Raw genomic sequence first — 27,829 nt, forward strand, 5'->3', positions numbered from 1 at the left:
AAGTCGCCCCCGTTCTGTACAATGGAACTCGAGTCGCTCCGACTCAGAAAAAAGGTTCCTGTACTACTTTTGGGCGACCTCGGGGCGACTTGCATTGACTTCTATACAGAAGTCATTTGCAAGTCGCCGCTGAGGCCGCGGCAGGTCGCGGCGAGGCAAGTCGGAGTCGCCTCGCCTGCTGTGTGAACCGGCCCTAACCCTTGGCCTTCATGCACACTGGACTTTAAAATAACATTATAAAAACATCAGTAGCTTTGCAGTGAGTTTTTTTTCAATAGCAGTTTTTAGCATTTATTAGCATTATTCCAGATCAAAAAACGTTAACCACTGGTGATCAACGTTTTTTTGGGCGTTTATCGACGTTTATCAGCGTTGGAGTGTTTTTACAGCTTAAAACGTCTCTCAGAACCCACTAGTTTTGGGGGGTTTTTTACTGCTGAAAAATGCCACTGCCCAAAACTGCTGATGACAGCCTATGTGTTAACATGATGGAGTGTTTAATGACTGTAGAAAACGTCTACAGCCAAAAACATCAAAAAAAGTCCAATGTGCATGAGGCCTTACAATCACTATAACCACTTCCATACCGAGCGTATTTTGGCACTTCTCTCCTACATGTAAAAATCCTATTTTTTTTGCTAGATAATTACTCAGAATTACAGACATTGCACATTTTTATCTTGCACGGTATTTGCACAAAGTTTTCAAAGTTTTTAGAGTTATTGAGGAGGTCTAGTGCTAGAATTGTTGCACACGCTGTAACGCACACAGTGATACCTCATGTGTGGTTTGACCGGCATTTACATATGTGGGCGGGACTTTCGTGTGTGTTTGCTTGAGTGCAAGCTACTGAGACAGAGGCGTCTTTAAAAAATTTTTTTTTTTTTTTTTTTTTTTTTTTTTTTTTATATTTAAAAAAAAAAAAAAAATGTTTTAATCACTTTTATTACAATTAATGTAAACATCCCTTGTAATAGGAATCTATTGTGACAGGTCCTCTTTATGGAGATATGCAGGGTCAATAGGACCTCACATCTCTCCCCCAGGCTGGAAAGCATGAGATCGAGGGGAAAAAAAATTCACCGATCTCATGCTGACAGCCGCGATCGTGGGTTTCTTACATCCGGGAACCGGGGAGGACGTCCCCTCCCGTCGCCTATAAGAACAATCAAGCGGCGGAACTGCCACTATGATTGTTTTTATCGTGCACAGAATCGCCACCCGGAAAGAATAATATCTGAATGGTGCCTGTAGCTGAAGGCATCATTCAGATATCCCTGCACAAATTCGAAGATGTCATATGACTATGTGCGGTATTGACGTGGTTAAGCTTTGACCAAAAAAAAAACATGGAAGCTGATTGTAGGGGTGCTGAAATTAATCGTTGCATCACGATTCGGTTGTCCCCAATGCGGCATCAATGCATAAGGACCGGAAAATCGATTGCGGGTTATGTCATCCCGACTTGCCCCACTCCTCCCGGGAAAGTACTCCGAGTGTATTTTTTAAATTTACTTTCTTTTAATAAATGCCGTGTTACAAAGAATGATGTGCCCCGCTGTATGTGCTTTTTAAAAAAAAATGTCACTTTATACCGAATTTCACAGTAAATACATCCCGATTGGCTTGACTCTCAGCCCTCCTCTCACGTCTCTCGAGTCCTGACGTCAGTGCCGCTGATATGATGGCCATAGTCAGCGGGCGGGGCTGAGAATTTCCCGCTGAAGTCGGGACTCGAGAGACGTGAGAGGAGAGAGGCGGGACAAGAGCAGTCACATGATCGGAATGTATTTAGTATTTACTGTGAAATTCGGTATGAAGTGACATTTTTTTTTTTTAAACGCACATACAGAGTGGGGGAACATCATTCATTGTAACATGGCATTTATTAAAAGAAAGTAACAGTAAGTAGAGTACAAATGGATTTGTACAATACTTGTACCTCATGCTGGCTGCGTTTGACGGGCACAAGTGGGTGCGTATGTCTCACTGCGCTGTTCTGCATAGCCGGGCAATCTTTTGGGAACTGTGATGTGTCACAGAAGATTGCAGGGTGGAAGGGCCCCCTAGGCGGCCCAAGCGGAAGTGCTCGTCGGTAATCGTGATGCATCGCGGAATCAAATCGTTGACCAGATAATCGTAATCTAATTGTGAGACCAGTGAAGATCCGCACCCCTAGCTGATTGGCTACCTTGCACAGCTGCACCAGATTTTGCACTCTCCAGTTTCAGTAAATCAACCCCTTTGTGTTGCCTGCTCCTATGCATTTGCAAAAATGCCTTACAAAGCATTGGGGGCCCATAAAATATAACTGGTTGTCACGGATCTCCAGTTCTAGATGATTTTTCCAGAAAAGTGATAAAGATTAATAATTCTGTTTAGGGTCTGCTGTGCAAACATGCCTTCTCTATGAAGTAAGGCTGTATTTTTGGTGGCGAGATAATTTGCTTTAGTGGTACGCCAAAATGAAAATTCAGGATGCACTTGGCCAAAACAGAAATGGAACATAAATATTTTATACGATGCAGTACAGAATCACAAAAAAATTAGGTGGTCAGGTAGTGGGTAAATCCTCCCAGGGCTGAAGTAGATGATTTGTATTTGAATTTTTAATTAATATCGTGAATTTAAATGAATGTGAACTTGTCGACCATTATTGGCACCTTTTCACCGATAGGCTGCTTTCACTCCTAGCCGTTTTTGAAGCGCTTTTGCGCCTTAAAGTGCAAGAAAAGCTCAAGAAAAATGCATCCCTTTTAAATTCTATGTGTGTCTTCACACTGGTCTGCTGCACTTCCCTTGCAGTGTTATTAATCCTGCCTGCTGCATTTTTGGTCAAAAAACGCACAGAAAACGCAGTAAGAACACATCAAAAACACACCCATGTTACATTTTTGGTGCAGTTTTTAAGTCACATGACCTATGAAAAACACACCATAAGCACGGTAAAATCGTGTGATTTTCTGCGCAATTGTCAGCACTTTTTTTTTTTTATTGGCAAAATAATCCAGCAAATTTTCTGTGCATCGCTAATTTCATTACTTTTAACCAAGGCCTTATATCTGCCAGAAACGTAAAGGGGAGGTTTCGTTAACTTTTTTTTCTGTTTTACAGTCCTGTCCCCCATTAATTATAGTACATATAGCACTCCTGCCATGGCCCATCAGACAACAGCTATATAGGAGATGACTGATTTTATGGCTGAAACTTGTGTCATCTGTGAGCTGTTTTCTGAAACGAGCAATGGGAAGAGGAATGCATGCTAGCCATACGTGTAAAGATGAGGGCTGAACATGAGAAATCTTTGCATGTATGGCTAGCTTTGAATATTTTTCAGCTGCATGTGTCTTTCCAATGGAAATTGGTCTATGTTTACATTGCATTTGGGTTGCTTAGGATGAGGCAGAGAAAGCAAATTGAAATGCAAATTTGGTATTTGGGCTTACTTTTAAAAGAAGCACTAACGTAGAAAATAAACCCCTGGAAGAAAATAAATGGAGGCAGCTTTATTTTGGTGAGGCAGAAATTCGGCTGGTTCAGCAGGGACCGATCGAGATGCGATCCATCCATGCACAGGCTGATTGTACCCAAGTTTGCTCCTTTGACCAACCATTCTGTCAGAGATATATCTATCTAGCTCTATCCTTTTTTCTCTTTTTTTTTACAAGCAATTTTCATGCTGGTGGCTATAGCCGCTAGCGGCAATCATTGTGTTCTGCTGGCTGTGATTGCTTCCCCGTAAACGCCCCCCCCCAGCAGATTACAATAGCGCTGTTTGGGGGCATTCCCTCATCACCATTGTGTTGATGGGGAAAATCAAGCAATTTTCTTCCACAGGTGGAAAGAAAGAAAATGTAGTAATCTATGGGCTGCATAATCCGATAACTTTAGGCCACTGGCACCCTTCTCCATAATCTGCCTGTGCTGTGTGTGGCCATTGAGATGTTGCGCTCACGATGCTCGACAATGAAGTATCTGCTTATCTTCAGTTGAGTCACCCTCTCCCCTCCAATGAGATCCTTGGCAATCTCATGATTTTACCAATGGATGCCTTTAGTGGGCCCTTTTTCATAGAAATAGCTGTTGGTCACAGAATTTCTGATATGCAAAAAATAAAACTGCCATATACAAGATGAATGTTCATTATTTTAAATTTACTGAACATTTATTTGATTTTCTAATGGTTAGTGGGGTCAAATTGATGTTCGTTTTCGACCATAGTGAAGAGCAAATAAAAATGAGCAAGATGGAAAATGTTACCTTATGAATTACATTTTAACCCTAAGGCCGAGTTCACATATATGTGAAATTGCATGTTTCCCCACATCCAATTCGCATGACATGCATTCCAAAAGGGCAAAAGGGTCCTGTGTGTGTGGGGGGGGGGGGGGGGGTCCAGTTCAGGTGCAAATTCAGGCGCAAATTCAGGCGCAAATTCAGGCAAATATTTGGACCTGATTCACACCTGAACCGGTGAATGGGAACGCACCGGACCCAATGTGGGGAACTGTGGCCACACATTCAATGCCTTGAAAGTATTCACACCCCTTGAAATTTTTGACATTTTGTCATGTTACAACCAAAAACATAAATGTATTGTATTGGGATTTTATGTGATAGACCAACACAAAGTGACACATAGTGGAAGGAAAATGGTTGGTTTAATTTTGTTTACAAATATGTGAAAAGTGTGGCGTGCATTTGTATTCAGCCCAGACTTTGACTGGACCATTCTAAAGCCCCCATACACACGATCGGACTTTGTACAAACTTTCCCATTGACTTTTGTCCATTCAGTTTGTCCATTGACAGCCAACAAAAGTCAGATGAAAACCGGAAAAGTTTGTCCAATGGAGTGTACACACGGTCGGATGTTGCTCCAAAACAGCTATTTGCATGTTTGTTCTCAAAGTCTGATCGTGTGTACGAGCCTTAACACTTAAATATGCTTTGATCAAAACCATTCCATTGGAGCTCTGGCTGTATGTTTAGGGTCCTTGTCCTATTGGAAGGTGAACCTCTGTCCCGAGTCTTTTGCAGATTTGAACAGGTTTTCTTCTAAGATTGCCCTGTATTTGGCTTCATCCATTTTCCAGCTTCCCTGTCCCTGCTAAAGAAAAGCATCCCCACAACATGATGCTGCCGCCACCATGTTTTGCGGTGCAGATGGTGTGTTCAGGGTGATGTGCAGTGTTAGTTTTCCACCACACAGCGTTTGCTTTTAGGCCAAAAAGTTCAATTTTGGTCTCATCTGACCAGAGCACCTTCTGCCACATGTTTGCTGTGTCCCCCACATGGCTTCTCTCAAACTACCAACAGGACTTCTTATGGCTTTCTTTCAACAATGACTTTCTTCTTGCCACTCTTCCATAAATGCCAGATTTGTGGAGTGCACGGCTAATGCCGCATACACACGACTGGACTTTCCGGCAGAAAAGGTCAGATGGAATCATTTCATCGGCTATTCCGATCGTGTGTGGGCTTCATCTGACTTTTTTTTTCTTCAAAAATTCTGACGGACCAAGAAATAGAATATGTTTTAAATCTTTCCGACGGAATCAATTCCTATTGGGAAAACCGTTACTGGTTATTGAAATTCCTTTTCTAGTCCCATCGTATGTCATCGCGTTCGAAACGCACAGACTTTGGTGTGATCATGTGTAAGCAAGTCCGTTTGGTCGGAACTCCGTCGTAAAGACCGTCAGAGTTTATTCTGACAAAGTCTGGTCGTGTGCATGCAGCATATTTGTCCTGTGGACAGATTCTCCCACCTGAGCTGTGGATCTCTGCAGCTTCTCCAGAGTTCCCATGGGCCTCTTGACTGCTTCTCAGATTTAATGCTCTTCTTGCCAAGCCTATCTGTTTAGGTGGACGGCCATGTCTTATTTTCGGATGATGGATTGAACAGTGCTCTGTGAGTTGTTCAAAGCTTGGGATATTTTTTTTTATATTGTAACACTGCTTTAAACTTCTCCACAACTGACCTGCCTGGTGTGTTCCTTGGCCTTCATGATGTTTGTTTACTGAGGTTCTCTAACAAACCTCTGAGGACTTCAGAAAATGGCTGTATTTATACTGAGATTATATTACACACAGGTGGACTCTATTTAGTAATTAGGTTACTTCTGAAGGCAATTTAGTTAGGGGTATTGGAGAAAAGTTGGCTGAATACAAATACACACCACACTTGGAAAATCATTTTCCTTCCACTTCACAATCATGTGCCACTTTGTGTTGGTATATCACATAAAATCCCAATAAAATACATTTACGTTTTTGGTTGGAATATGACAAAATGTGGAAAATTTCAAGGGGTAGGAATACTTTTTCAAGGCACTGTATGTGATGTCTGGGATTCCACTCAGATGGATGAAAAATGTAAGGATGTATAATGTTGACTATCTGTGTCCATTTACGATCGCTCCGAGTCAAAAATGTTAGCTTCTCAATCAACATTTATGTACATTCATTCACACAGCCATACTGATCCCTATGGCCATCTGATCCCTATTTCCATCTGATCCCTATGGCCATGTGAAGGACTGTCTTCAGCTGCCCGGGACACACAGGTGTTCTGTGCAGACAGTCTGTTACAATCAATGAGAGGTGGCCAGCTACACGGACCTCCACATCCATGTGGGTCCATTGCACAGGTCACTGATTTCAACAGGTTGCCTGTGCATCTCAGGAGGCTGCCCTTCATGTGTACGGAAGCATCGGCCCGTGTAAATGAGACCTAAAAGAAAACATTAAGTTTTTGTTCCAAAAAAAAAAAAAAAAAAAAAAAAAAAAATTAGTTGACTTAATGATGAGAGAGAGAATGTTCTGACAATTTTTTTAGATAATTTGATGCACCCGTTACCACGCATCTGCAGAACCCAACTGGTGAACAATCTGCTAGGTTCCAATGCTGGTCTTTATCAGGCCATCCATCCCCAGCTGTATCTTGTTTGCTCATCTGATGCCATTGCCATCCATATCGTTCTGTCTCCAGTCTTTGTATTCATCACCCCTCTTTACCGCAGACCTCTCTTCCCAACCAGCTTTATTTGTGTCTTGTTCTTCTGGATCAGATGAAACAAAACCAATCCTGTTCAACCAGTCCCAATCCTTTTCCTGGCCATTCTCTTTTATATATTGATACATACATGTTTACACCAAACATCTGATCCATCTGATCTGCGTTCGCTGTCTGTCAGTTTGTGCCGGAACGGACAGAGAACACCGGCTGAATTCAGCACCAGACAGTTTTTAGATGGATGAAAACATTGGCCTTGAGTAACTTGTTTTTATCCTTTGCTTTAGTTACATTACTGACCTTGTGACAAGTTTTATGTTTGTAGGACTGTTTATGAAGATAGATGGTTGGAGTAAAAGGCCATATTTTATTTTACTGCTAGAATTGTGCTAAGGGTCATGGAGGACTGGAATAGACAAGTTGGGGTTTATGTGGCACTCTGTTCTCATACAGTCCTGTTCAGGTATCACTGTATACTGGACAGTTAATATGGATGGGGTTCACTTTTTTTTTTTTTTGTGTGTACCGTATATACTCGAGTATAGGCCGACCCGAATATAAGCCGAGGCCCCCAATTTACCCCCAAAAAAACTGGCAAACTTATTGACTCGTGTATAAGCCGAGGGTGAGACATGCCTGTCCATCCCTGTGTGTGTGTCCGTCCATCCCTGTGTGTCCGTCCGTCCCTGTGTGTCCGTCCATCCCTGTGTGTCCGTCCATCCCTGTGTGTCCGTCCATCCATCCCTGTGTGTGTCCATCCATCCATCCATCCCTGTGTGTGTGTGTCTCCATCCATCCATCCATCCATCCCTGTGTGTGTGTCTCCATCCATCCATCCATCCATCCCTGTGTGTGTGTGTGTGTCTCCATCCATCCATCCATCCATCCCTGTGTGTGTGTGTCTCCATCCATCCATCCATCCCTGTGTGTGTGTGTATCCATCCATCCATCCATGTGTGTGTGTGTGTGTGTGTGTGTGTGTGTGTCCAGCCTACCTGTGTCCCGAGCCTTTGTCCCGAGCCTCCGTCCCGTGTCGTGCCTTGCCTTCGTCCCGTCCCGTCCCGTGCCGTGCCGTGCCTTGCCTTGCCTCCGTCCCGTGCCCTCTTCGTCGGCGGCCATTGTAAAATTCAAAAGCCGCGCCTCCTCCTTCGCCTGTGATAGGCGGAACACTGAATTTCCCAGCAGCCTGTGTTCCGCCTATCACAGACGTCGTATCATCCTCGTCCGTAGTACGAGGATGATACGACGTCCGTGATAGGCGGAACACAGGCTGCTGGGAAATTCAGTGTTCCGCCTATCACAGGCGAAGGCGGAGCCGGAGGCGCGGCTTTTGAATCAGAATGGCCGCTGTCTGTCTGCTCGACACGCTGATCGAGCGGGCAGACAGCGATGACTCGAGTATAAGCCGAGGGGGGCACTTTCAGCCTCAAAAAAGAGGCTGAAAATCTCGGCTTATACTCGAGTATATACGGTAGTTAGAATTTTGTGGCCATATGAATAGTTAAAGCCCAACTCCAGGAATTAGAAAAAAAATCTACCTTTTTAATAGCAGGGCTCTCTGCCTACCACCCACCTCCTGAACTGCAATGGTTAAATTCCAGTTATGTTTGGAGGCACTGAAATAAGGAGGAATACCCCATTCCTTGCCCTTGCCAGGGTCCCCCAGCGATGCAACTAGTCCCTTGCAGACTTTGCTATATAAGGCTGCATTTCTCAATTGGGCTCATTGGGTGTGCCACACTGAGTTCCATATTTTTTAGTGTCCTGCACTTCCATGGTGCAGTGGGCTTGGTGGGTGGATTAGGACTCTGATGTGAAGCGATTAGGGAAGGAAGAGAGTGAGGACTCTGAAGTGGAGGGATGGGGGGGGGGGGGTTTGGGGGATTAGGACTCTTATGTCAAGGGATGGGGAGGGAGGATGGAGACTCTGATGTGAAAAGGGGGGGTGGAGATGGATGAGGACGCTAAATTAAAAGGGGGGGGGGAATTTTGTGGTGAGGGGGGGAGGGACTAAGGGCTCTGATGCTAAAGGGGAGGACTGAGTACGCTGCTGTTAAAGGTAAAAGGGTGAGGTCTCTGATATGAAATGAGGGGACGACCAAGGACTCTAATGTGAAAGGGGGGTCTTTTCATGTGAAGGAAGCCTTTTTTCAGAGTGGAGTGCCTTGAGATTCTGAAAAACTAAAAAAAGGTTGAAAAGAACTGCTAAAAGGAGCTTCCAGCCACGGTCACATGCTTGCCCCACGACGTACAATGCAGGATTGATGGCCCTGCATAGAACGCATTGACGGCAAGAGATCACTGACAGACGGGAGCAACAGGAAGAAGAGGGGGCAGGGAATAGGGTAATACTTGCCTGTTCCTGTACCCCTAAATATAATCATGTAACCCTTGCAGTGTAAGGGGCCCTCACTGCAAAGTTCGATTTTATTTATTCATTTTTCTGTTTCCTGGAGTTGTGCTTTAAAGTTAGTCCTGACATAAATTAAAGGGTATGTATGGGCAAATTTATTTTCTTTATTTCTATATAGAGTAGAGGAGGGTAAAACTCCCTGCCAGCTTAGTTTTTGCTGTCTGTGTACCATTGGGGAAATTTCTCTTCACCGCCTGTTTAAGACCAGAGATTCAACAGGAAGTTAATGGAAATGTCCCAGATTGAGGGGAATTCCTCTCTTGTCAATAGAACAGGTATAATCATTTCTATTCGCCTCTATTTCTAGGGACGCTTTTTTTTTAATTTCCACTTCCTATTTTGATGACCATGGTCACAGTATACAGCCTTTTGAATCGGCCCAAAAACATGACGGAAGGTCTAATCCTTCAACTCTATCCAAAACGAAATAAAGTTTTACCTAGAGATGCCTCTTATCAGTCCTTAGATGTTGTGGCTGGATTAGTACTTTATTAAGGCCTTTTTATCCTTTATTTCCAACTGGTGGTCCCGCCAGTATCAGATTTCCTCCACTAGGCTGACAATGATTCTTCATTGTACTGCGTCTATGAAGGAGCAGTGTTGTCACCCTAGGACAGGACTACAGAACACCTTCCCTTTATCTCCATAGAATGAGGGGGGGGGGGTCGCGGTTTCAAAGAGAACAGGGGAAAATGCTGGCAGAGAAGACAAAGGACAGGAAATTTTCAGCTGGCAAGAATTCTGTGTTTGTTTTTTTTGCAGTTATTGAACAAATATAACGAAACCCTTTCCATTGTGTATGTGGGGACATATAAGAAACGTTTAGTGTTGGGGTTTACATACATTCGTAAGAGCTTAATATGACCCCTTACCCAGCACAAGGCTCAGGAAGGCAGAAGGCTAGAAATTGTTCTGAAAGTTTCATTTCCACAATAGCTGTAGGTGGCCAGGTGACACCTGTCTCTCATTTTTATGTCGCATTGTTTGTCTCTGTGTATTGTGGGCAAAATGTTAACCTTTGAGGTCTGGCAAATGATGGCCTGTTATCTGTGTTTTGTGCATGCTTCATAAAGGATTTCACCCTGTTAATAAAAAGGTAAGTGCTGATATAACCAACCCCAATTCTTTCTGGTTTATTCATTTAATCAACTGGGGTTTTCCACATTTGAAAGGACATTTGAGAAATTCTGGGGCTTTCATTGCTAAAAAAAATAAAAATAAAATAAATAATACATTTGGTTGGAAATTCAGATTGTCCAGAAGGGAGTGTGAGAACCTGTATGGCACACTTTAAAATGCACAAAGTCTCCATGGCTAATGCTTAAATGTGAATGCGGGCTAAAGCAGTGTTTCTCAACCAGAGAGGGCACTGGGGTTAAAGGGAGGGGGGACTGAGGGCACTGGGGTTAAAGGGAGGGGGGACTGAGGGCACTGGGGTTAAAGGGAGGGGGGACTGAGGGCACTGGGGTTAAAGGGAGAGGGGGGACTGAGGGAACTGGGGTCAAAGGAAGGGGGGGGGCTGAGGGCACTGGGGTTAAAGGGAGGGGGGACTGAGGGCTCTTGGGTTAAAGGAAGGGAGGGGGGACTGAGGGCTCTTGTGTTAAAGGGAGGGAAGGGGGGGTGACTGAGGGCTTTGGGTTTAAAGGGATGGACAGAAGGTTTCTGGCAGGATCAACACATATTTATTTTTTCTTATCGAACAGATAAACTGTGTTATTATATTCAACAGACCCAAGTGGAGACAATAAGAGCATTTAATTTTTGGGGTTTAATAGACTTCAGCTTTTCATAAATTGAGTTCCAATAATGCAGGTGAGAGGCACTATAACTGTATTTGTAGTAGGTCTCACTGTACGTGGCACCTCTACTAAACTGTGAGGCAGAGCATGCCCAGCACTTTAAGGTCAGGCTGGGGTGGGTTCAGCAGCTGTTCTATCTGCCCACATAATGGCTCCATTTGCTAAGAGACCATCATACATGGCAATCAGCTGACCTCAGAAAAGTGGACCGGGCCAAAATGACCCAACAACCTGAACTGTGAAGAAAATGAAGACCACACAGCACTGTTCTACGTGGAAGAGATTATAAAGTAGATTAATCTTTGTGTTTTATTGATATTCTGATGTCTTTCGTATTTATTCTCAGGACCACCACCACCACCACCAAATACCACCACTTCTTCTACGACTGTGACTAGTAAAGAAACGCTGAAGCCCCCAGCAACATCTCCAGCCAAAGGATCTTCCACCACCGTCGGCACTGTGACCAGTATGTATTGTAGTAGAAATCCTTCCAGCAATGTTCTTATCAGATAAAATAGCCAGAAAGGTGATTGGTACTGTAATAGGGGCAAAAGAAACCCAAACCCCTCCATTCTCAGGGCTTCTTCAGACCTGCTGTTGGGAGGTGTTAAAAACACATTGCTGAGCCATGTTTTTAGCACCAACCCCCTCTACCCCTGCCTTAAAGGGATTGTAAAGGGTGTTTGTTATTTAAAAAAAAAAAAAAAAATGTTATGCTTACCTCTACTTGCCTCCACTGTGCAGCTCGTTTTGCAGAGTGGCCCCGAACCTGCTTTTCTGGGGTCCCTCGGCGGCTGTCTCTGCTTCCTCCAGCAGGTACTTCTCACATTCATGCGAGCTCCCTCGTATGGTGAGAAGCACCTGCGGGCACGCTCCCGTGATACAGCCAGCAGCTATAGCCACTCGCTGTATCACACGGCCCCGCCCCCGGCATGCCGCGTCATTGGACGTGATTGACAGCAGCGCGAGCCAATGACTGCACTGCTTTCAATCCATCCACTCCAGCCAATCAGCAGCCAGGCTGAGTGGCGAAGAGGATGTCGGGGGCGGGAGCTGGACTTTTGAGAGGTCAGGTAAGTAAAACGTGTCAGATGTCACTGTCAGATGTTTTTTCACCTTAATGCATAGAATGCATTAAGGTGAAAAAACATTTACCTTTACAACCCCTTTAAGCTTCAGAGGCAGTGAATGGGGGTGTTCACAGGTTGCGATGCTTTGCGGCAGCAGCAAAAATCAAGCGAATGGAAATGCGCCACAAATGTTCTGCAATGGCATGGGTTGCACACAGTGGCATCACGTTGGTGTGGCATTTATTCAGTTAAAATAAGTGGTAAAGGGGCATCTCTCCTCCTTGCCGCTTCTTAAGCTTTTCTGAGAAACAATCCAGGCGTAGATTGTGTTCAGAGGCACAGCAATTTAAACGCAAGTCTAAACTTGGTCTTAGGCCTTTTTCACACAGATGTAATCATTTGCTGATGCTGCACTCCCAGCATGAAGACTCAGCTGTCACCAATAGTTTGTGGTTTCTGACTAAGGCTGCATGTACACCTGCGTTTTGAATCACGCCGAGGTGTGAATGACAAATCGCAGAACGCACATTTGACATGACGTTCATTTGAATGGCACCTAAAATCGCGGTGCGGTTTTGCCATGAATTTTGCATAATCGTGCTGCAATCCGCATCGCGTGAAGCATGTTTCCAAATAGTAGCTAAGCGTCACACGATGCAGTTTGCTAGGATTGCATTTATTGTGAGACAGTTGTGGCAAAAACAAGCCACAAATTTATGTGCCATTCAAATGATTGGCAACTCAAATGTGTGTTCTGCGATTTGTCATTCACACCTTAGCGCTTTGAATTCACAGGCAGTATTGCAGCAAATTTGCCCCGTGATTCAAGACGCCGAAGTGCGAATGCAGCCTTGCATTCAGAAACCAGGAAAATCTCGCTCCCTCATCACCTGTCACAATGATCACCTGTTATTGACACCTCCCTTGAATCGATATCCTTTGTGAGGAAAACATTATACATTTAGGCTGGGTTCACACTGAAGCGATGCGGGAACCCCGCGAATACGCAGCGTTTTCCCGCATCGCATGCCTCCCACCGGCAGTTCACACTGCCCTATGCGGACTGCTGGGAGTGTCAGTGAAACCTTAATGACACCCCCAGATCAGTTCGCATATCGCAGTGCGATCTGCAAACTCGGACAGGAATCGGATGGCATGGTGTGAACACCCATGCGATCCGATTCTGCTGCGGACCAAAAAAAGGGTCCTGTGCGAGTTTGCGGCGGGTGCGATGCGAATTCAGCCATACTATCTGTATGGCTGAACTCGCATCGCACAGAGATCGGATGTGATTTGCACTGCAGTGCGGTGCGAATAACATCCGGTTCTCGTAGCCGCTCCAGTGTGAACCCAGCCTTAGGGGGAATTTATAAGAACGATGGCAGAATCTGGAACAGCTGTACATTGCAACCAATTAGCTTCCAGCTACAATTTGTTCAGCTGAAGTATAATTGACTAAAGGCAAAACTTCTTCTTTTTTTTTTTTTTTTTTCACGTTTTGGATAGAGAGGGGATGGATTAGAACAGGGGTTGACAAATTTGCTTGGAATCTAGGAGCCAGCTAAAAAAGTTAGGAGCCGGGTCGGTAACGGCAATCCAGACCTGTCCCTGGCCTGACATGGAGACGAGTGAGGGGAGGATAGCGCGGCCCCCCCCACCTGTCTCCATGTCATTGCCCATAGCTCTTAGAGGGACATTTTTTTTTTTTATTTTTTTTTTTTTCAAATGACAATTTTTTTTTTTTTTTTTTTTTTTTTTTTTATTGCATTTTAGTGTAAATTTGAGATCTGAGGTCTCTCTGACCCCAGATCTCATATATTTAAGAGGACCTGTCCTGTTTTTTTCAATTACAAGGGATTTTTACATTCCTTGTAATAGGAATAAAAGTGACAATTTTTTTTTTTAAAAGCACCGTGAAAAAATAAAAAGTTAAAATAAGAAAAAAAAAAATGTTTTAAATGCGCCCTGTCCTGCCAAGCTTGCGTGCAGAAGCGAACGCATACGTGAGTAGCGCCCGCATAGGAAAGCGGTGTTCAAACCACACATGAGGTATCGCTGCGTTCGGTAGAGCGAGAGCAATAATTCTAGCCCTAGACCTCCTCTGTAACCCAAAACGTGCAACCTGTAGAATTTTTTAAACGTCGCCTATGGAGATTTTAAAGGCTAAAAGTTTGTCGCCATTCCATGAGCGGACGCAATTTTGAAGCGTGACATGTTGGGTATCAATTTATTCGGTGTAACATTATTTTTCACAATATAAAAAAATTGGGCCAACTTGACTGTTATATTTAATTAAAAAAATAAGACTTTTTCCCCGAAAATGCGCTTGTAAGTCCGCTGCACAAATACGGTGTGACAGACAGTATTGCAACGACCACCATTTTATTCTCTAGGTTGTTAGAACTCCTAAACACACACACACACACACACACACACACACACACACATATATATATATATATATATATATATATATATATATATATATATACACACACACACACACACACACACACACACACACACACACACACACACACACATTTTTTTTTTTTTTATTATTCTAAGTAAAGGTGAGATGGGTGGGCAGTGAAAGCTTCATTAGCATCGCTGGCTGTCATACCAACAGCCACCACTAAATGGCGCCAGATTACAGAACTAAACATAGGACCACAGAAGGCCTCAAAGCCGCGGCCTCAATTACCGGCCGGCGGCGGCGCGGCCCGACACGATCACGCCAGGGGGGGGTGGAAGGAGACAGGATACCCCCGCTGTGCTGCCCCAGGCGCCAGATCACAAATTCTAGTCGCCAATGCGATCTGGCGCCCGGGGTTTGTCGAGCCCTGGATTAGAACATCTGTAAGTTTTTTTTATTGCTGTCTGTGTCCACGTTAGAGATTCACCCTCTCTATTTGTCCTGTTTACCATTATTGAAAGTCCCAAATTTTGGGTTGTCTCCAGAAAAGTAATAAAGGGGAAATCTTCCATTGGACACTCATTCTGGTGACCTGCGGGTCCACAAGGGATTCCCTTAAATTTTTTTAGGGATTTCCTCCCTTCCTTTACTCTATCCAAAAATGGGGAAAAAGCTTTGCCTTGGGTATAGAAAAGAATCGCCCCACTTTTTAAAATCGCATGTTGTTGCTTTGCAGCCTGAAATGAAGACACACTTTTTTTTTTTTTTTTATTATTATCCAGCTTTATTTACACAGTGCAACTGATAACGTCCAAGTGAAAGGTATAACACCAACATGTCAGAATATTTATTTTTTGTATTCAAAAACAGAATCCCAGAGTTGGAAAGGATCACCCTCCTCCTAAAAATGACTTGTAAACTCAAAGTAGAAAATGTGGAAGACCTGAGGAGGCGAACATCATCCCCAACAAATTTGGAAATAGGTCAAATGGTACCTCCTAGTACAATGGGGCTTTAATGGCAACACGTGAAATGGATCAAAACATTCTGTAAAATTGTATCATTATGTAGGTAAAATAGGTGTATACATCACAACTCTAAAACATAACGGGACATATTAAAGTGATTGCTGATGAATCAAATGTTGAAATGACAATATTTTCTCTCTGTGGCTATGTTGCGTGGCACAGAGAGAAGATATTGTCATTTCAACATTTTAATTAATCAGCAATCACTTTAATAGGTCCTGTTATGTTTTAGAGTGGTGATCTACACTCCTATTTTACCTATGCAACAATAACATTTTACATTTTATATAATTTTTTTGATCCATTCCATGTGTTGCCTTTAAAGTCCTATTGAACTGGGGGGGTAACATTTGACCTTTTGTAAACTGAATGAGGTGTGAGATAATCACCTTCTCGGCACACAAAGCCATTTGACTTATAGCTGTGATCATTTTGATTAACTCAGCATGAAAAAAGCTTCCCTAGAGGACTTCAGTCCCTGGTTTTCTTTTAAAAAAGCCTATGGCGTGCAAAACACACCCAAAAAGTACACACACATCAAGAGTGAAACACAAAAACGTGCAATGGGTGTCTGCTATCCTCCACAAGGAAGGACCTTACCCTGATCCCCCCGGGGTGTTAGGCTCCAGACAGGGACTGAGGTACCAATACATGGCCCATCTAGCTAAAGCCAGACGACCGCCTTTCTCCGGAAGGTCTGCCGAAACAGACCCACCCAGGTACTAGGGTAGGGGTTCCCTGAAGGGAGACCCCTCAAAGAGAGGGTGAACCAAGCCAGAAGGCCTATGTCCACCCTCCCACAAGACTTTCAGGGTTGGCCCGAGGACCGGAACCCTACTCACCAAACGTGTAGGTTACAACATAAAACGTGACAAACCACACAGAAATAAAATAAAGTGGGAAGGCACTTCAGTCCCTGGTATTGCAGCTGAAGCAAACAACCAACTATGGGTGGCAAGGCACTGTCAAAATATCTCTGGGATAAGGTTGTGGACAGGCACAAGTCAGGAGATGGCTAAAAAAATAATTCAAAGGCTTTAGCATTGTCTAGAAGCGCAGTGAAGTGCAAGGTATTTGGTACAACACAGACCCTCCCTGAATCAGAACGTCGCTCCAAGCTGGATGAAAGGGCCAGGAGGAAACTGGTCAGAGAGGCAACCAAGAGGCCTACAGCAACTCTGAAGCAGTTGCAGGAATTTATGACAGAGTGGTCATTGTATGCATGTGACAACAATATCACAAATTCTCCACAAATGTGGCTTGTATGGGAGGGTTGCAAGAAAAAAGCCACTCCTGGAGAAAAGTCACATGCAGTCACAACTGAGCTTTGCCAAAATAAACTTTGAAGATTCTGAGGCCACATAAAAAAGGTGTTGTGGTCAGATGAGACTAAAATTGAATTATTTGGCCTCAACACCAAACTATCGATCTGGTGGAAAGCCAATGCAGCTCACCATCCACATAACACCATTCCTACAGTAGTGCATGGAGGTGGTAATATCCTGTTATAGGGGTGTTTCTCTGCAGCAGGGACTGGAGCACTTGTCAGGAGAGAAGAAAACTGCATGGGGCAAAATACGGTCAAATGTTTGATAAAAATCTGCTGCCCTCTGCCAGAAAGTTGTCAATGGGAAGAAGGTTTGCCTTCCAACATGACAATGATCCAAAGCAAAAATGACCACACGTTGGTTGAAGGAGAAAAAGGTGAATGTTCTTACATGGTATAGTCAGAGCCCAGACTTAAACGCCATCGAAAATCTGTGGAATGGCTTGTGGACTGCAGTCTACAAGCGGTCACCATCAAATGTAACTGAACTTGAGCAGCAGTTTTGCAAAGAAGAGTGGGCAAATATTGCAAAAAGTCTAGATGTGCAAAGTTAATGGAGACACATCCCAACAGACTAAAGACTGTAATTTTAATGTAAAAGGTGATGCAACAAAATACTGACACGGGGGTGATCCTTTTTCCAACTCGGGAATTCTGTTTTTGAAAAAAAAAAATTCTGGCATGTTTGTATTATATCTTTCGCTTGGATGTTATAGCAAATACAGCTGGACATAGGCTCTAATAGGCTTCCAAATAAGGTGAACTCAGGGGGCAGAGAGTGCATCCCGATCCCACCCAGTTGTGTGACCATAGTGAATGCATTTTCACTATTTTTACACTACAGTGCCTCCAATCAGGAGGCAGGTCGTGACTCCTGTTTCCCGATTGGCCAAAGTGATCCTATTGTATGCCTAGCGCCTTGAAAGAGGAGACCCGCTGGAGCCGAACCCCGTCAGAGGACACAGGAGGAGAGCAGCCCGCCGCATAGTAAGTGCCGGACCTCCCGCACGGGGGGTGCTGGCTGACAGTGCCGTCAGTGGGGAGGGGTGGTGCATCAGCCCCACAGCCGCCCCTGACCCTGTCTGTAATGTACATTATATGCCCTGTCTGTAATGTACATTATATGCCCTGTCTGTAATGTACATTATATGCCCTGTCTGTAATGTACATTATATGCCCTGTCTGTAATGTACATTATATGCCCTGTCTGTAATGTACATTATATGCCCTGTCTGTAATGTACATTATATGCCCTGTCTGTAATGTACATTATATGCCCTGTCTGTAATGTACATTATATGCCCTGTCTGTAATGCTGGGTTGTATACTCCTGAAACTATGGGTGGAAGCAAGTGGAATACAGGGGACAGAGTGGGTGGATTATATAAGGGGTGGGGCTTATGAGAAGCGGGAGGGGTTAGAAAGGAACTTCACCAGCTGGATAAAACAAAAACACTGTCTTAATTTCAGGCTGCAAAGCAACAACATGTAAATGTTTTAAAGGGGGGGGGGGGGGTTTATTTTATTTTTTATCCTCTAGATAAGTTTGTGGAAAAAACCTTATTGTATGCTCCTTGAGGGCAGGGACTGATGTGAATGTACTATATATGTAAAGCACTGCCTAAATTACCTGAAATAAAGGTTTGGTAAAAAAAACTAAAATATAAAATAGATCACAGCTTGATCTAGGTTGATGTTAGGATCATTTTTAGTTTTGGTGTTTGTGTGTTTTTAGATTAGATTAAAAATATATATATTTTTGGTGTCCGTATGGATAGCTATACTGTGTATGTATATGTATGTGTGTGTGTGTGTGTGTGTGTGTGTGTATATATATATATATATATATATATATATATATATATATATATATATATATATATATATATATTATATTCATTATTTTTGGTGGGTCATGTTATGGGCAAGAAATGTATACACTACATGTGATGTTTTTTGTACACAGGTACTATTTCCTCGGGAACACAGAAGATATCGGGATTTGACTTGGGTAGTTTTATTGGTGGGATTGTGTTGACGCTGAGCATCCTGGCAATAGCGTACTTTGGGTGTCGTTTTTATAACTCCAAGAGGGGAGTCCGCTACCGCACCATGTAAGTAGAAGCTTCGTTATCTTCTGTAGCGCTCTGTTTGCAATGATTTGCTTCATGCAATTCCAAGGACAGTATATGCATATTGCTTTAATTCCAGAATAAATCTAGCTAGCAATTCTTTTTTTTGTAGCACAGGTTACCAAATGCTAACACCTGATTTGTTATTTTTGGCAATAAGGTGGAGTTTACCATGGATTGGTGTGTCTGAGTGACACTGTGGTTTATTGGTAGCCCTTTAATCTGGTAATATCGGCTTCAATTTCCAGCAGGGTTCTCGATGTAGTTCTGAGCCCAAGCAAGCATTAAAGTGTTTGTAAAGTCTCAGTTATTTAAAAAAAAAAACAATAACAAACATGTTATACTTGCCCTGTGTAATGGTTTTGCACAGAGCAGCCCAGATCCTCCTCTTCTCTGATCCCTCTTTGCTGCTTTTGGCCCCTCCCTCCTATCAAGTGCCCCCATAGGAAGCTGCTAAAGCCCACTGTCAGCTGCCGTCACAGAGCTGGTCTAGGCTCTGAGAAGATCCGATCCACCCAGATGCCTGGCCTGGCAGCTGGCTTAGCCTCTTAGCAAGCCACTGAGAGCCTGAACCGCCCCTTCCACAGTCCAGCTCTCCAGTGAGCAGTTATTGTCAATCACCAGCTCTCTGCAGCCTGAGAGGTGAGCAATCAGCGGTGTTTGGTCATTCAGTTCTGTCTTGGAGCTATCGGGGGACAGATGCAGCATCCACCTAGGTCCTAGGTGAGCATAATTGTGTCTTTTTTGTTTTGTTTTGTTTTTTGTTAGAGGAGTAATAAATATACCACATTATGGCCACCAGATGGAGCTGATAAACATAGAATTTTTTTTTCCCTATGTTCATCAGCTCCATTTAGTAGCCATAATGTGGTCTCCTGATTCATGAAGAACATTCAACCTAAATAGCCTAATAACATTTATTTTAGCACAGAATTAAATGTACATGCAGTATAACGAGACCTATAACTTTTTTTTTTTTTTTTTTTTTTTTTTTTTATACACCCCTATGTGTTTAGCTTATGTTTGGGTTACTGCAAAGTAGCTGGTGTGTGATTTACATCTGCTGTTTAAATATTGAGACCCATATCACAGAACAAGTTCATTGGGGGATTTTAAAGGCTACGTTTACTATTGGAGCATTATACACCCCTGTTTAAGCTCCAGCGCCTCCTCCCTGATGAACACCCTTGTAGTCCATTGACACTACCTCCAGCTTTAAAACAGCCTGTATAGAGGTATAGGCAAGAAAGCTGGATGACCTGTCTGCTGGATCTTACCTGTGCACCCATAATTCATGGATCCACTTTTTTTCATGGCATTTCATAAAATTTCCATTTCCAATGTGAAGAATATACAGCCAATTGGAAAGGCAAGAGACTATGCTCATTGGTCATTCTGAAAAACCTATAGATTACCACAATTCTTAGAGTTCAGCTTATCGCAGGGCTGAAGATAAATGTGTGTTTTACAGATTCAAGGAGTGAGTGGCCTCACACTACATGTACAGTGGGGACGGAATGTTTTCAGACCCCCTTAAATTTTTCACTTTGTTATATTGCAGCCATTTGCTAAAATCATTTAAGTTCATTTTTTCCCCTCATTAGTGTGCACACAGCACCCCATATTGACAGAAAACACAGAATTGTTGACATTTTTGCAGATTTATTAAAAAAGAAAAACTGAAATATCACATGATCCTAAGTATTCAGACCCTTTGCTCAGTATTTAGTAGAAGCCCCCTTTTGATCTAATACAGCCATGAGTCTTTTTGGGAAAGATGCAATATTTTTTTCACACCTGAATTTGGAGATCCTCTGCCATTCCTCCTTGCAGATCCTCTCCGGTTCTGTCAGGTTGGATGGTAAACGTTGGTGGACAGCCATTTTTAGGTCTCTCCAGAGAAGCTCAATTGCGTTTAAGTTAGGGCTCTGGCTGGGCCATTCAAGAACAGTCACGGAGTTGTGAAGCCATTCCTTCATTATTTTAGCTGTGTGCTTAGGGTCATTGTCTTGTTGGAAGGTAAACCTTCGGCCCAGTCTGAGGTCCTGAGCACTCGGGAGAAGGTTTTCATCCAAGATATCCCTGTACTTGGCCGAATTCATCTTTCCCTCGATTGCAACCAGTTGTCCTTTCCCTGCAGCTGAAAAACGCCCCCACAGCATGATGCTGCCACCACCACGCTTCATTGTTGGGACTGTATTGGACAGGTGATAAGCAGTGCCTGGTTTTCTCCACACATACTGCTTAGGATTAAGGCCAAAAAGTTCTATCTTGGTCTCATCAGACCAAAGAATCTTATTTCTCACCATCTTCAGGTGTTTTTTTTTTTTTATTTTTTTTTTTAGCAAACTCCATGTAGGCTTTCATGTGTTTTGCACTGAGGAGAGGCTTCTGTCGGGCCACTCTGCCATAAAGCTCCAACTGGTGGAGGGCTGCAGTGATGGTTGACTTTCTACAACTTTCTCCCGACTGCATCTCTGGAGCTCAGCCACAGGGATCTTTGGTTTCTTCTTTACCTGTTTTACCAAGGCTCTTCTCCCCCCCCCAATAGCTCATTTTGGCCAGATGGCCAGCTCTAGGAAGGGTTCTGGTTGTCCCAAACGTCTTTCATGTAAGGATTATGGCGGCCACCTTGCTCTTCTTTGGCCACATCTGTGCCTTGCCACAATTCTGTCTCTGAGCTCTGCAGGCAGTGGCCTCCATAATCTTTAAATGGAAGATGTTTGGGACGACCAGAACCCTTCCTAGAGCTGGCCGACCGGCTAAACTGAGCTATCGAGGGAGAAAAGAGCCTTGGTAAGAGAGGTAAAGAACCCAAAGATCACTGTGGCTGAGCTCCAGAGATGCAGTCGGGAGATGGGAGAAAGTTGTAGAAAGTCAACCATCACTGCAGCCCTCCACCAGTCGGAGCTTTATGGCAGAGTGGCCCGATGGAAGCTCTCACATGCACTGTGAGCTGTAAGGTCTGATATAGAAAGGTGTGTGGCTTTCCTAATCAAGTCCAATCAGTATAATCAAACACAGCTGGACTGTAGGTGTAGAACCATCTCAAGAATGATCAGAATAAATGGACAGCACCTGAGTTAAATAGGAGTCACAGCAAAGGGTCTGAATACATAGGACCATGTGATATTTCAGTTTTTCTTTTTTGATCTGCAAAAATGTAATTTGTGTTTTTTCTGTCAATATGGGGTGCTGTTTGTAAATTAATAAAGAAAGAAGTGAACTTAAATGATTTTAGCCAATGGCTGCAATATAACAGTGAAATATTTAAGGGGGTCTGAATACTTTCTGTCCCCACTGTATATTGGACTTCTATTATTCTTTGATCTGATGTAGTACTGCTTTCTTTCCACTAGATGGCATGTCTGTTTTATAACTAGCAATGTAGTTTCTGTGGCTAATATGCATTGAATAATAATAAAAACACTGTCCGAATTTGAAACCTTCCTTGCTCTATTAAAAATGTGTTTTTGTCCTTGTTGGATTGATTTAACATTCCTTCATAACAGAACCTGAGGGTAATCTCCCTAATAAGGACACAGGCGGCAATGAAAATCTAACTGGGGTTTAACACTATTAAAAATGAAATAAGATTTGGCTGGAGTTGAGATTTAGACCTCGTGCACACAGACGTTTTTACAGCTGCTCTTTTGAGCGTTTTTTGCAGCTTAAAAACACCTGTCTATGTTGGTCTATGGCTTCATGCCCACCTAGGTGTTTTTCAGCTGTAAATAGCATTGGCATTTTTAAGCTGTAAAAAAAAAAAAAAAAAAAACGCAGGACCAGTGCGTTCTGAGGCTCCAGCGTTAGACCTGTAAAAAAACGCTGGCAAAAGGTGTTAAACGCGAATTAACACTGTTGAGCCTCGTTTCTGTCAAGATGATCCGACTTGCGGTGTGACTTGTGTGCTGAGAATCTTGAAGGGGAACCCCCGCGGAAATTTTAAAAAAAAAAAAAATTGTGAGAAGTTCCACCTCAGGACAATACCAGACCCTTCGGTCTGGTATGGATCTTAAGGGGGAACCCCCACACGGGAATAAAAAAACGTTGTGGGGGTCCCCCCATGATCCATACCAGACCCTTATCCGAGCACGCAGCCCAGCCAGTCAGGAAATGGGGATGAGCGAAAGCCCCCTCCTCCCGAGCCGTACCAGGCCGAATGCCCTCAACATGGGGGGGGGGGTGCTTTGGGGAAGGGGAGCACTGCGGCCCCCCACCCCAAAGCACCTTGTTCCCATGTTGATGAGGAGAAGGGCCTCTTCCCGACAACCCTGGCCATTGGTAGTCAGTCTGTGGGCAGGGGGCTTATCGGAATCCGGGTGATGCAAATAAACGCACCAACTGTTATCACCCTCTCACCAAGCAGCTTGGTGATGGTCTTGTAGCCCATTCCAGCCTTGTGTAGGTTTACAATCTTGTCCCCGACATCCTTGGACAGCTCTTTGGTCTTGGCCATGGTGGAGAGATTGAAATCTGATTGCTTCTATGGACAGGGGTGTCTTATACAGGTAACAACCTGAGATTAGGAGCACTCCCTTTAAGGCTGGATTCAAACCTATGCATTTTTAGAGCTTTTTGCAGATTTGCACTGCAGAACATGTCCCATAGGAAACCATGTTAAATGGACTGTAGTGCAAATCTGCAAAATGCATAGATGTGAATCCAGCCTAAGAGAGTGTTCCTAATTTCAGCTCGTTACCTGTATGGAAGACACCTGGGAGACAGAAATCTTGCTGATTTGATAGGGGATCAAATACTTATTTCACTCACCGTATGCCTTGTGTGTAGGTAAAGTTGACCATACACATAACACATAGCTCTTTTCTTGCTATTCAGTGCAGCTGGATGGCTGTACCTGATTGGATGCTGTCATTGATGGGCTGACAACTTTCCACCCAGATCCTCCAATCTTTCAATCAAAAGAGATCAGGCAAGAGGTGGCTGATGAGGCCGTATTCTAACCAAGTTTCAGATGGTTTATCAGAACTGGCCAGTGGCGGCTGCTCCATTGGGGATGCAGGGGCGCCGCCCCCCTGATCTATGTGCCCGGCCCCTAATCTACATTCAGGGAGCCGGACCCATAGATTTCAATGTTTGTGTTTTTTTTTTTTTTTCTTTAAGCACAGGATTAGAGCTTCAGGCTCTAATTGGCTTCACAAAAGGGTGGTCTCGGGGTGCAGAGTACTGCGCCCTGATCCCACCCAGTTGTGTGACATTAGCAAATTTAATATTCGCAAATGTCTTCTTGCTTCTCATCCCAGTCAGTCAGGAAGCAGGTCCTGAGACCCGATTGGCCAGGGAGTCTTAGGACTCCCAGCCCAATTGGGTCTCAAGACCCAATTCCTATTTGCCTGGGAGGAGAAGCCTGAAGCAAGGAGCAGCCTCCTAAGGTAAGGCCAGACTGTTCGCTGCCTTCCTGCCTGTCTTCCGTTGGGGGGGGGGGGGGGAGGGGGGGTGTACCTTCCCTAAATATTGAGAACCAGCTGGCACTGGAACTGGCCATAATGGGAACCATGTATTCCAGTCACAGGGCCCCCTTCTGCTCTGTATTGGCCCAGCTCGTTGGATAGCAGATTAATACAAGTTTCAGTTGGTGGTTTCTGTTGTAACAGTTGTTCTCTCTGTTGCAGTGATGAGCACGAAGCAATCATCTAACTTGGCTGGCAGAACGCTGTGCAATAACCTTTCTATGGAATCTGCTTGCGTCTTTGGAAAGTAAAGTTCTGCAAACATAAGCTTGAAAAGAATTGGATCAGATGTTTTTTTATTGTACAGCAGCATTATACAGAGGAGTTTTTCTCAAGATCTTTTTGCAAATCATACATTTTTTTTTTTTTTTTTCTAAAGCTGTTCTGTAGAATGGCAAACATTCCACCTCCTCCCTCCTTCCTCCTATTCTTCACAGGAATAAGAAGATTATTGTACTCGTTCTTCCTTTGGAACACCAGCTTAATCTGGTTCTCTGAAAACCAGCAAATGATCTGATTGGACTGAACAACTAAATAAGGCTGGCAACATTTGTAAGTTGTGAAGGTCATGTAACTGTAATTGGCTATAGTAAAACTGCAAGTCCCACCATACTTGGCCTACCTGGGCATGCTGGGATTGGAGGGTCATTACAGCTAGGTAGAGAGTTCTCAAGGATGGGCAGCAGGAGAAGGGAGAATCTGCAAAAGTGCCCAGGCCATTGGCCTTGATACTATAATAGGTCAAACCTGCTGAATGTGGCTTGATGCACCTGATCCATAGTATATAGACAATCGATTCCCTCTTTTCTGGCCATTGACAATTGGGTCATCTGCCTTTCCTTAAAGTGTTTGCTGCCAACCACTCTTTCAGTTTTAGAGTCATTCATATCGCAGTTGGGTTTGATGGATGTTGTGACAAATAAAGATGTGTGCCTTGTTTATTCTGCATAAAGTTATAAAATATCTGATGTTTATTGCAGAGGGATGATATCTGAAGTTTCTCTACGGTTTTCAAAATATAGATTTTTATTTTGGTAAATGTATGGAGAAGAGATGTATCGGTAGAAAAATACTATTCCCAGCCTGACCTTGGTCTTTAGGAGTTGTCCTGCCCACCTGTGATGAGTTCATTGTTGGTGAGCCTTCAGCCTTCTGACCAGAGCCTAGTCACTGAGATATTCAGTCTTCCTACTGACTCGAGAGCAAGCAGAGCAACTCCATGACTTCTAAGCTGACCACATAAGAATATGCCAGCACAGCTTCAGAAATAACATTTCTGGGGAAGAATTCATATTCCAGGAAGACCATTAGAAATCTTTCTGGTCATACGTTGGGTAGGGCATTCACCTTATGTTGTGGTACTGCACTACATCTTCATAGTAGAGTATTCTTAAAATGGCTCAGGACAAATGCATCTTCTCAAATGCTACTTATCTATCTGTCAGTACTTGCCTAGAACAAGTATAGATTTAAAGGCTAACTCCACCATGTAGACCTTTTATTACATGTAAAAAAATCGCTCAAACTGTTTGTCCTTCCGTGGGTTCTCTTCCCTCAGTGGGTACCAGCCCCTCTAGGAGCATGTCATTCCACAGAACAATCACAATAGCAAAATTAGGGGGAGCACACCACATGCATCAACCACCTCTGCTAGTAAGTTAAATTGTAGTCTACGACTAAGCCAAGTCAGGGTGAAACATGGCGAGGCCTGGTCAACATGCAGGAACTGTAGCTGAAGCCTTTGTTGGCATGCGGTCTGCACCTACCTAATTTTGCTTTTGTAGACCATGGTACACCCATATTTCGGATGCAAGTGGACACCACTAACCCCCCCCCCCCCCCCCCTTCTCTGACAACATGGCGGGGAGGTGGGAGGGAGTTCCTCTCGCCAGCAGCAGATGTCATGTTTACATTTTGCACTGTTGTGCGGGGGCCACATTCACAGCCACGTCATTCATTCACACAGATATATGTAAATGAATGAACTACAAGTCCCCTTTGCCACTGCAGTGGTTACAGCATTTGAATTCCATTGACACTTCCTCCAGCTCAGTAATAAAGTCGGTACAAGAAGTCTGCAGGAGCCTCTGGTTTTCACTCGTGATCCACTGCAGGCTCATTTGCAGAAAAATAATAATTTTTTTTTTTTTTTGGGAAGCATTTTTCTTTTGCACAAGTTGTACATATTTTGAGCTTTTCTATGCCTTTCATTTGCTGCATGTTTGATCTAGGTTTGTGATTTAGAAGTACTACAGCCAACAATGAACAAGCAGTTAGCATTTTTTTTTTTTTTGAAGGTGGTCTCTTTGGTGGCCCAAATATACAACTAATGATAGACTTATGTGTTTGTCTCGGTTATGAGAGTCCTCTTATTTCCTTATTACTGACAACATTGATCATCAGTACGTTCCTTTGCTACTCTTCTTGTGTAGGATGTAAAGATATCACACTTTGACTAGGCTCTGTTCACTGGATTTGGGGCCCCTATAGACAAGTCTTATGATTTATGCCTGCCAGTTGCAGAAGAGTGATGGATCGGCCCCTAAAGGTTCAGGAGCATTCTGGGGGGGGGGGGGGGGGGGAGAGAGGGAGTTATTCACTTCTCACATATACCAAATTAAAATAGGTGCAAACAAGCTCTTTAACAATATTTTTGCTTATTTTTACCACTTTATTGCACTATAAGTTGTAATTGATGTAAAGGAGTTGTGCTTTTTGCAGTTTAATCAGTTTGCAGTGTGTTTATATATCCAGGGCTTGTCTCTTTATAGGGTTCCTGCTTCCAATGAAACTCCCAAAACCACTTACATGGTTAATGCACATCGATGCTTTCTCTGTTTTAAATGCTTCACCTCCCAGGATGAATGCGAGACCGTTGTGTATACACGACACAATGTATACAAGTGCTACGCAGAATCCAGTAAAGCCGGTGTCCTAAATATTCATCGCCCAGAGCCTTCTCTGCAGGGTTTACTGTAAGACCAACGGAGATTCATAGACCTGCTTCTAATGGAACCTAAGCCCGGAGCAAGTCATTGTACATATTATTTCTAATCGCGTCGGTGTAGCACTTGACACTTAGGCCAAAGCTTGCACGGCAAATATATAATCCGCAGCAACGCAATCGATTTTCTCATTTTTGCTAAGAGGAT

General features: G+C 43.6%; 1 protein-coding gene across 1 annotated transcript in view; it reads left to right on the forward strand.

The window, feature by feature from the left end:
• Window positions 1-25,656, forward strand: part of TMEM123 (transmembrane protein 123) — a 74,095-nt gene extending 48,439 nt beyond the window's left edge. Inside the window, exons 3-5 of the mRNA XM_077484387.1 lie at window positions 11,577-11,699; window positions 19,041-19,188; window positions 24,840-25,656. Of these exons, the coding sequence (XP_077340513.1) occupies window positions 11,577-11,699; window positions 19,041-19,188; window positions 24,840-24,864 (296 nt within the window). The 3' untranslated portion in view covers window positions 24,865-25,656. The remainder of the gene's footprint in view (window positions 1-11,576; window positions 11,700-19,040; window positions 19,189-24,839) is intronic.
• Window positions 25,657-27,829: the final 2,173 nt, after the last annotated feature.

This window comes from Lithobates pipiens, unplaced genomic scaffold (genome assembly GCF_037356315.1).
Source record: "Lithobates pipiens isolate NorthernLeopardFrog02 unplaced genomic scaffold, aLitPip1_a1.2 Scaffold_16, whole genome shotgun sequence".
In the NCBI taxonomy this organism is placed as follows: domain Eukaryota; kingdom Metazoa; phylum Chordata; class Amphibia; order Anura; family Ranidae; genus Lithobates; species Lithobates pipiens.